Here is an 11,009-nt window from a genome sequence, read left to right on the forward strand (position 1 = left end):
GTGTGTAAAGAGAGTAAGAGGGAGGATGAAGATATGGAGTGAATGAAGAGGAAGAGGGGTGCTTGTATTTATAGTTGAAATCCTGCCGACAGACCAAGGAAATTCCGACGGAATTCCGACGCCAACGGCTAGTTCTTCGGAATTTCCTCGGAATTTTTAAAATCCTCCAACGGCTCTCTAACGGCTATAATATATCCTCGGAATTCATCGGTTTTTTCCGAGGAATACATTTTTCCTCGGTATTCCATAAGAATATTCCGACGGATTAATATTTCCTCGGAATTCCGTCGGTATATTCCGAGGAAATTCCGAGGAAACCAAATTTTGTGTTTCCTCGAAATATCCTCGGAAATTCCTCGGGATATTCCGAGGATTTCATTTTCCGTCGGAATGTCCGTCAGAATACCGCTGTTTTCTTGTAGTGATAGTTTCATGCCTATGTAGTGGTCTATATTGATGTGCTATTCTGTGTAGTGGTCTATATTGATGTGGTATTCTGATGAGGCTTATTAAATGTCGCACATCGCTTAGGCAAACAATCTTTGGGCAATATATAAGTGTATAAGCAATCATCAACTCTTGAACTAGCTTTTGGGTATGAGTTAGGCTCATCACTAATATGGTATTAGAGCCAGATTATGTAATTGCCATAGGATTATGGTTCAAACGAAAGACCAGTCGTATATGGAATTGGTTACAGTTACATAAATGAGTATATATCACTCTTATTAAAAATGAAATATTTTCTTAGACCCAACCTTTTTTGTAGCATTTTAAATTAAATATACTCTCTCATTATAAAGTAATTATGGAAATAATATTACACTATTATCTATGTTTCCAAACAACATAATAATTAATCTTGTGTCCAAACAATATAAAACATTTTAACTCACTAAAGCATTCAAATAATTAATGAAAAATCAAAATAAATATAAATTTTTTTCAGGTTTAAATAATATAAAATAATTTCAATCAATATCAAACAAATTAAATTGATTGATTATTGTATTTATATTTTCATAAATAAAACTTACCATCATTTAAATTTAAATAAACTTGCATATTAAATTAAATATTGTACATAAATAAATTGCAATAAATTGACATCAAATAAATTATATAGATAAAAATTTATCAAAATATATCATAGAATTAATAAAATAAGTTACGGAGATTTCAAAACGAAAAACAAAAAATGAATTAAATAATATATTATATGATTTTATGTTTAATAACTAAAAAATTCAAATACACTAAAATAAAAATGTTAAAACATTAGTTAAAAAATATTCTCGCGCTTTAAAAGTGTATAAAAACAGTTTATATAATTGTTACAACAAATAATTTGCTCGGACCCGACAGAAAAAAAAACAAAAAGATTATACAACCGTTTATTTGTTGTTCCTGGTGAAAAGCTGTAAGATGATGAGCTTCAATTTAGAAATGGATAATTAACAAAATCCATTGGGGCAAATCTCTACTTATATCCATATCTTTTTTTGTTGGCTCAATTCTTTTCAAACAAATCTGAATGATTTCATTAAATATATATATACAAAAATAAAGCTATATAATATTATATAGCAAATTGAATAAAATTTACATACATTTTTATCAATTAAAAATATTAACTTTATGTTATAATGGAAATATATAGAGCATAAGAGAATTTATTTAAATTGTAGTTAATATGATATACTTATACACAAAAATAAATATTATACAACTACTGTCTTTACAGTAAACAACATTCAATTAATTTATAAGTTTTCTAATCTAAAATAAAATCTGCGCTGTCGCACGGATCATGATATAGTTTTTCAAATAAAAACAAAAATGTGCATTTAAACTTGCGTTGTTTACCAAAACATGGAAAATAAAATTATTTAATTTTGACGAAAAATGTGTATTATTTTAGTGAAAATATGATTTGATGGTTTTGACTGAAAAATTAATTGTGATAAAATATAATTATGCTATTTTATAATATAATAAGATTTTGTGGTTTTATCTGGAATATATATATTTTTACGATTTTGGCACAAAATATAATTTTATCTTGACGAGAAAATGTGATTTTGGGATTGTGAAATAAATTTTATAGATTTGGAAAAAAAAAAAATGTAATTTTAAGATTTGTGTGATATGAAATCTAATATGATTAACATATATATGACAATTAATGATTACGAATAATATATATTTGATAACAATTTTTGTATCTTCTCTCTTTTTTGTTTAATATTATATTATTAAAAGAAATTATAAAATCACATTAAAAATATAATAAAATTTTGATTTTTTCTTATATGTTATATTTTAAAAAATTTAAAATGACTATAAATTACTAAAAATGGTAAAAGTCCCACATTAAAAATTTTGTGAACAATGGTTTAATTTTTATTGTTCAATCAAGATATAAATGATCATAAATTATATGAATATGAAGTCTTATTAATTAGATATTCATATTATATATATGTATATATACTAATATCATTTAAACAAAATTATATACGATATAAAATATATAAATATGTTAATTTCAAAATTTGCATTGAAATATTATTGAGATCTTAATATTTTAATTTTAAAATGTGTATTGATAAGTCTCACATTAAAAGTTTTCTGATTACCGATTTTAAATTTTGTTACACCAAATATACAAACGTTAATAAAATCATATGATTAGGAAGTGTTATAAGTAAATGTTTATAGTAAAATATACTATATATATATATATATATATCTATTTTAATATCATTGAAGTTTAACTATATACTATATAAAGTAAATAAAATGATTGTTTTGATTTACTTACGAAAAACATGATTGTAAATAAACAAAAGGTATTAGTTTTGATTTATGTGTTTACTTTAATGTATATAGTTTATGTATACAAATTATTATTTTTTAAATGTGGTTCCTAATATATTATTTAATCTTGACAATCCCAGAAATACACTTCTTCAAATTAAAGTGATTTTTAATATTGGAAACACTATATATATATTCTTTATATACAAAATCATAAGTCACTTAGTCAATCAAATTCGGACACATGGCATAACTTTACAAAAAAAATTCTAATTCATTCAAAAAATAATTTTCTCCCTATTTTTCTGCAACATCAACTATCTAAATTCATTTTTTCTCTCAAAAACATTCATCCCCCGTTTCAGTTGACCACGTATCAAACTGTGTTCTTCTCCTATAAATATTTTCAATAGACTAAATTATTCCTCAAACTCCACCATTGCTCTTCTGTTTTTTTTTATCTTCTCACAGTTTCAATCATCGTTTCTTATCTCCATATCAAATATTGTACTTATAAAATTGTTTTTTTCATCAAAGTACTTATAAACTAGTTATACTCCTGTTTCAGAGCTTTATAAAAGTTTGGAAAACAAAAATTTATCATCAACAAAGGTAGCAAAGTATTGCACTATGTGTTTTCATATGTATGATAAATCAATATACCATAATAAGAGATTCGTTTTTCAACTCTATTGCATCTTCTTGAGTCTTGACTGCCACGAATAATAGGTACTGGAGACAATCAATTTTTTCAATAATTTGATATATTCAGTAAGGTAAAATTTTGATATTTTTGTTCTCGAAATATATATAACTTCAAAGAATGGTTAAAAACCCGAAATTTGGAAGGGAAAAAAATACCATGCTTCTCATTTTGTATCTCCATGTGTTATGTATTTTCATGGGATGATGTTTCTATGTTACATGCTGATTTTTTACTGTTCTCATTGGATATGTATTTTTTTTTTTTTTTTGTAGATATAGATGCTGAATGAATTAAACAAAAAGATGCTGAATGAATTATTATATGTAAAGCATAGTTTGCAAATTACGAATTAGAAAAAATATTGAAAGAACAAGACACAAAAGTAAACAAGAAAACTTTTATGTATATGCATCTCCTTCTAAAGTTAACTATACATGCCATTTTAGTTCTATATATGAAACTGAAGTTTGTTTTATTTAAACGTAAGAATATTCCCATGCGAAGCATGGGATTAATACTAGTATATATTATTTCATTCAAATTAAATATTTTAGTCTTGATTTTTATTCTTAAAAGGCTTTTAATGAAATATCATGACAAGATTCCAATCACCTCATTTTGAGTTTGTTCGAATAATGAGAGATTTGATCATTCGTCTAATATTTGTTTCTATTACAGCTCATGTTAATTATTTTTAAGATTTCATATGCACAAAATAAAATTAAGTTTTGTGACTGACACAAATCACAAAAACCAAATAGGCAATATCGATTGTAAAATGACGGAAGGGGATTAAGTTTTCGGCTCTCGATTTGTTTATTATTGACTCTGCATAAGTGACTTCATTTTCTACATCTATAAAATTGTTCTTTGGCTCTCGTTTCTGTTTCATTGATATGAGTTTTGTTTTTTTTTTTTAACTTATTCTGTGAATTTGGTGAATTACATAAGTGTCAATTTAAAAAGATAGACATTTGTAAAAATTAGTTTCATTCCAGATATCTAAGAATCAAAATTTTGAAGAAAATCATCGGCAAATCTATTCACAAGTTAGTGTTCAAATCTAATATATTAAACTGTTACAGAATATAAGTGAAGACTCGAAATATAAATTTCTGTCTAGTTTATATTCACTAGTTCGGTCTAATAATCATCTAATTCTAGAACAACAAAACAAATTACTTATTTTATTAACCTACGTTTTTGAGGTTTAGTTACTTAAGATTATACCGATAAAAATAATATATTTAATAATTTATCATTCTAGTATATGTAAACTACGTATAAAGTAAGAACTATTTGATTTAATAAATGATAAACCAGTAAACTTGTAATAAATAGTTCAAATATCTTATTCTTACAATATAATAGCTAGATAGTGTTGCAAAATGTTAAAACCATTTATTAAACAAACATTAGTATAAAAACTCACCCCGCGCATGTTATCATTTAGTTATTAAATATTTCAAAAATATGAAAATAATTTATTCTAATGATTTTTGAATTGATAATATATCTATTTATAAGTTTTTGTAAAATTATTAGGCATGCATGAAAGGACAAAACACCTATTAACATTGCAATGAATACAATTTACAGCTCACAGATTTAAAAATAACAATTCGACTCTTTAAGGTGACGAAGTCACAAGTTAAGGTGACGATCCTCAAGTTAGAAGCTTTTGAAGTACGTTGGGAATCCTTTGTGATTCTGTCCGCATGTGGCTCCTTCGAAGACCTTTCTAATACTTTATCAACCTTGTCAAAGCTTGTGTACCTATCCTTCTATCGCTTTAGCTGTTTTGCTGTTGTAGCTACTAGGCTTGCACATCGGATATGTCCGATGATGCGTTCTTCTCATGTAACCGATTAAGCTATATAAATAAAATATAAAAAGAAATTTTTTGAATTATATGTTTTCAAATTCTGAATTTTTATAATTATTTTATAATTTTTATAATGTTTTTTATAATTTCTTTTTGAAATTCGAAAATGCTTTCTAAAACTATTATTTAAAATTTTTATTTTTTTATTTTTTAAAATTTTAAACCCCACCCCCTCCCCCAAAACTCTACTTTTTAACTCTAAACCCTAAGGTGTACCCTAAGGTGTACGGTATATAAATTTATATTTACTTTTTTAATGAAATATTTTGGTCATTTTGATGTTTAGATGCTATATTTGCGACAAAAACAATTTTAGAGTTATCTGAAAGTATTTCTCTTGTTTATATTTTAAATCTCCTTCTCACTTTACTAATATGATATTCTAATATTTGGCAAACAAAAATAGTTCTTAGGGGCCATTTTTTCAAAAAAAAAAAAAAAGTTCTTCCAAGCAAAGAAACAGAACTTTCACGAGGACAAGAGCCTTTCTTAGCCCATGAATGGTGTAGTTGATACCCTCCCATGGCGATTTCAGTATCTCTAGTTCCTTCCAATGATCTTTTGTTGATATTCGCAGAACCAATTAAGACAAACTCATCGTCCACTACCATACCTTTGGAATGCACATATATCATGAATCTTCGACTCTTCAAAGCTTGCACCTGGATTATTTAGTTGTTTTAGTGAGAAAAAAATGTCATTAATTAAAACAAAGATTTCAACAGGAGTCATTAACAATTTTTGCACCAAATTTTAGCAGAAAAAACAAGTCATCAAAACATACACATAATATATATATACCTGTGCGGCATTTGGCTTTGCAATTTTCTTAGGTTGATTCCGAGAACTATATTTGCTAACTGTTTCATCAGAAGCCTCTCGGGTTCCAAGACAGAAGAAGTTCAAATAGTCTTGTGGCTCATACTGACCATCAAGTTCAGCTTCCACAAGTGCCTTGTATATAGTTTGATACATCATTTGCATGGTTTTATACTACAGGGATGATGAAAAGATTTCAGTATAAAGGATGCCAGATTGTTGTTCAAGTCAGTTTATATCTAACAAACTATGGAAAAAGTATTTACCTGCCAGTATAGAATGCTCTGCATAAACATATTTGTTGGATCACCTTCTGGCCACATTGGAATGACAATATAAGCAGCAAACTTCTCCCTAGCTCTAATCTTACTAGCAATCTTAAGTGCGATTTCCATAGGGATTAGATTATTAGCACCTGCATTTCAAGAAACTCCTTGTTATATTATATTTAATTTCCTTCACAAGCTTACAGTTTTCTTACCAACGTCGTTATGTGAATGCCAGTTGAATGATGATCCCAAAAAATATTGGTTCTCGATGTAGATGAAATGCTGAGCAGATCTTATGGCCTTAACATAAGCCGTGTGTATGCTCATGTCTACGAGTATATTCTTCCCACATTGAAGATTCTGTGCACATATTTATAATTAGTATATTTAGAGTAGCAACATTGTTGGTTATAGAAGATATGACAAGGTTAAAATATATTCAGAGTTGTGCTTAATTACTTCTCCACTATCTTCCTTTGAGTTCTTTGGAAACTCTTTGACGGAGGTTGAATCAAGGGAACGAAAAACCTAAAGATAATTAGTTCATGGAAAAGAAATGAGATTGATCATTTTGTCACCACCACATATGACTATAGTCCCATCATATTTCTGAATTACCTGGACATGCCAAGACTCTGGATCATTATCACTAACAGAAGAGGCTTCTGATAGTCCCATGATATTTGGAATTCTGTCAATCTCAAGCAAAGCATCCTCAGAAGACGATCTGTGTATCGAAATCCTGTGCCTTTTCTCTGAAGCCTTTAGCCAACGTTGTCCAAAATTAGCAAGCACGTCATACGCTGCGGGACCATCAATCTTGCTGTGCAGATCATGCCACGGTTGTCTTGGTCCATCATCCACAGAAGTCTAATCCGTCAATGAATATGAATTAAATATTATGTACACGAATCAAGAACAATAATATTTAAACTCCAAAAACGGAAACCAAACATGATATATTCTTTGAATGGTTACCGCAAAGTTTGGGTTATGGAAGTCATCTTTATGGAGCGTCTTCAATGTCCTAAAGAGAGGATGGTTAGGAGTATCAAAACGTCCTTTGCACATGTCTAGCCCTCCAACAAACGCTATGATCTTTCTTCGGCCCTGAGCTGCCTCAGCATCTACAATCAAAGTTTTTTGATGATGTGTGTAGATAGTTCCAACTTCCTGATCATCACAATGACGTTCAGATGATTAAACTATACATACAAGAGTTTAAGCAGTGACGTAGTAATTATTAAGCATCTTACAGTTTTTTTAACGAAGCTGTGGTGACCTTTCCCACCAGATCTAGGACAAATAATAACTTGCACGGACGAATTCTTGAAAAAATGGCGAATCTCCTCATCGCTTGTCTTCATCAATCCGCACTGCATACCACAAACATCAGTTTCGTTAAAACAGCACAAGTTTTGTGTAACAGACATAAGTGAGACTGGCAGGGTTGGCCCTGTAATGTAATTTTGGAGGTTCGAAACAAAATTAAAAATAAGGGACAATATAATACACAAGAAATAACAAAAACAAACTCATAGAAATACTTTTAAACAAAAAGTGCTAAACAGTTGATAAAATACAAGTTTTCTCACAAAAACAATCTGATAGTTCCATAGTCCACATCTATTGAATTAGGTTTTTAGTTTTAGGGACTTCTTCAATTTACTAGGTCATTAAATTGGTGTATGTTGTCTAGCCCATTAATTTACTTTAAGTTAATAAAACAACAAAACCAATGTGGGATTTATATGTTCAATAAAAAATATTTAAATAATTTATTTGGATTTTTGCTTCATGAGGATCTATAAAAATGGGAGCACGTAGCAAATGTTTCATCAAGCATGGCCCGAGGCCGACCCTGAAGATTGGACTAGTTTATAAGAGATACTATTAATAAAAGAGAGAAAGTTAAAAGAAACATAATACATAGTTAGGCACTTACTGTTCTGTGACCCATAAAGTTACTTGAAGTTCGATCATCCCACACCAATAGCAACACTCTAACACCTTCTTGAGATCTTTCTTTAAGCAAATCCCCTAATACACCATCAGTCGGATCATTATTGCGACGAACCAGCCTAACCGGATGGTAAACTGACCATCCTGTGATATAAATCAAGTTCTTTGCCTGTCTAATCGCATCAGCCATATCCTCCCAGCACTTTCCATGTATATACTGCATTCCACCATCGAGATCCACTCTCGGAAGTGTCCCGTCTTCAACATGAGCATCTTGATACAAAGTAACTCTACCGCCTTTCCTCAAAGGGAAGTACGTACCGGGAACTCCTTCGCACTCATTACCAACACCCATTTGGTAAATTTTCATCATTTCCACTGGAGTGTATTGAATAGCCAAACTCAACACAGCACCCTTTTTACATGGCTTCCCACTAGTGTTCAGTATCGGAAACAACCCTTCGATCCTATTCCCTGAACACAACTCCTCGGTTGGGATTCTAACATCTCCTATGGACCTTGATCCAAAACGGTCACTGTCTTTCAACACAAACTTAACCACCGTAGCATGGTGAGCCACCGGTACATAGAAATGCTGCATCCACACAGGATTCTCATCGTTGTCGATCACAAAAGTTGTGCCAATCTTTGCATCTGCGATAGAGACAGTCACGTAAGGATCACTTGTACTGTTCTTCTTGTACCTCCGGAAACGATCCATGTTAGGAAGATTTTTAGCTTCCTTCACCCAAATGTCTAAGTTACCATGTAACAACACTACCCTCAAAGAAGCGTTACTTGACCCTTCCATTGACATTGGTCTCGGTATAAACTGAATGATGCACCAAAAATTCGGAGGAAAAAATAAATAAGAAAAGGATCAAATCTCGAGTCAAACCCACAAAACAAAGAAAAAGTTCACTGAGACCTTTGAGATACAGATCCAGAATAAATCTATGAGGACCTTTGAGATACAGATCCAGAATAAATCTATGAGGTATAAGTAGACGAATCAAAGCAGTGAGCAGTACGTTGTTGACCTTTCAAACTTTAGCCAATGAAAGACTTCAACAGTGGTCCAGACTCCGTAAAACATTACTTAAATCGTATGAACGATACAGTGAATTCAAATTATCAGAAGAAAAAAACGATCGAGAGGAGGTCAAGAAAATAATAACAACAAACGTAACTTGGAAGTTCTAAGCAAGTTTCTCTTAATAAAAATATCAAAACAAATTAAAAAGTAAGAAGGAATAGGAAAGATATAGCACTGAAGAAGAGGTCTCCCGCACGAGAGATTCAGTCTCTTCTATGAGAAACTGTTTTATAAGATGTCATCTGATAGTTGGCTTTATATTATATAGGGGTAAACTATCATCAGAATATTATTTTATTAATTATAACAGGAATAGTATAACGTTTGGAGCTTAAACACTAATTCTAATTGTCCACTTGTAGTAAAAGTTGTATATATTGAACAACACCTCTCTTAGCTTTAAGATTTCTTATATAAGTAATCATTGGATAACATTAATCTAATCTTATATAGGCTCATCACTAATACCGTAGGAGCTGAGATATGTTCTGGTATTGACGTTGGAGAGAAGATTCATATTGAAAATAAGTAATAGACTGGAGTAATATATAATGGACTTGAACCGGTGTATTTACTACCAATTGGTTTTATATCGGAAGTCCATCTAATTTTATCAAAGTCCATGACTTAGCACAACATATGATTTCCCACAAAAACAGTTTCATGCCTATGTAGTGGTCTATATTGTTGTCGTATTCTGATGAGGCTTATTAAATGTCGCACATAGCTTAGGCAAACAGTCTTTGGGAAATATATAAGTATATGAGCAATGATGCACTCTTGAGCTAGCTTTTGGGTACAAGTTAGGTTCATCACTAGTATGATATTAGAACCAGATTATGTAATGGCCATAGGATTATGATTCAAACGAAAGACCAGTCGTATATGGTATTGGTTACAGTTACATAAATGAGTATATATCACTCTTATTAAAAATGTGTTATAAATCATTAAGTGAATGGCCCATAACCAATACCAGAAGAAAGCCCAGTCGGCCAAGAGGAGGTTCAGAGTCGGCCACTACCAGTTTCATTTTCTCTGTTTTAGTAGTTTTCCTATTTCCAGTTGTATTAGGTTTTGGATACTTTCCTTTTTTTTATACTTTGTAATTCCTATATAAAGGAACCTTATGATTGATTAATAATACACAGAAGAATTCTCCATTCTTTTACAACACGTTATCAGCACGATAGACTCCAAAAACCCTGAGACAAAATCGAAACTCCCAAACCTTAAAAACCTAAGCCGGCGGCGACGATCCTAGACGACCTCCGTCTTGTCTCAACTCCGATCAAGCTCAGCCTCTAGACGTTCCCTGTTCATGTCCAACGTCCTCAGCCTCAGCTCAGCTTGCATCCAGCTCAGTTCAAGTCCCCGACCAGACGCAACCATCCGCGACAAGCATCAGCTCGCGATCGCTCTCGGCCTGCGACCCGACAGGAGCCGTCTTGC

The 11,009-nt window shown here is 30.9% G+C and overlaps 1 protein-coding gene across 1 annotated transcript in view; it reads right to left on the bottom strand.

Moving 5' to 3' along the window:
* The window catches only part of LOC106336076 (phospholipase D gamma 1-like), a gene marked incomplete in the record, with an annotated part of 21,321 nt that extends 11,872 nt beyond the window's left edge, over nucleotides 1–9,449 (bottom strand). Inside the window, 9 exon segments of the mRNA XM_013774798.1 lie at nucleotides 5,897–6,073; nucleotides 6,213–6,404; nucleotides 6,497–6,645; nucleotides 6,712–6,859; nucleotides 6,959–7,027; nucleotides 7,118–7,369; nucleotides 7,478–7,672; nucleotides 7,756–7,875; nucleotides 8,445–9,449. Coding sequence (XP_013630252.1) covers nucleotides 5,897–6,073; nucleotides 6,213–6,404; nucleotides 6,497–6,645; nucleotides 6,712–6,859; nucleotides 6,959–7,027; nucleotides 7,118–7,369; nucleotides 7,478–7,672; nucleotides 7,756–7,875; nucleotides 8,445–9,278 — 2,136 coding nt within the window.
* Between the last annotated feature and the right edge of the window lie 1,560 nt (nucleotides 9,450–11,009).

This window comes from Brassica oleracea, chromosome C3 (assembly GCF_000695525.1).
Source record: "Brassica oleracea var. oleracea cultivar TO1000 chromosome C3, BOL, whole genome shotgun sequence".
Lineage (NCBI taxonomy): Eukaryota > Viridiplantae > Streptophyta > Magnoliopsida > Brassicales > Brassicaceae > Brassica > Brassica oleracea.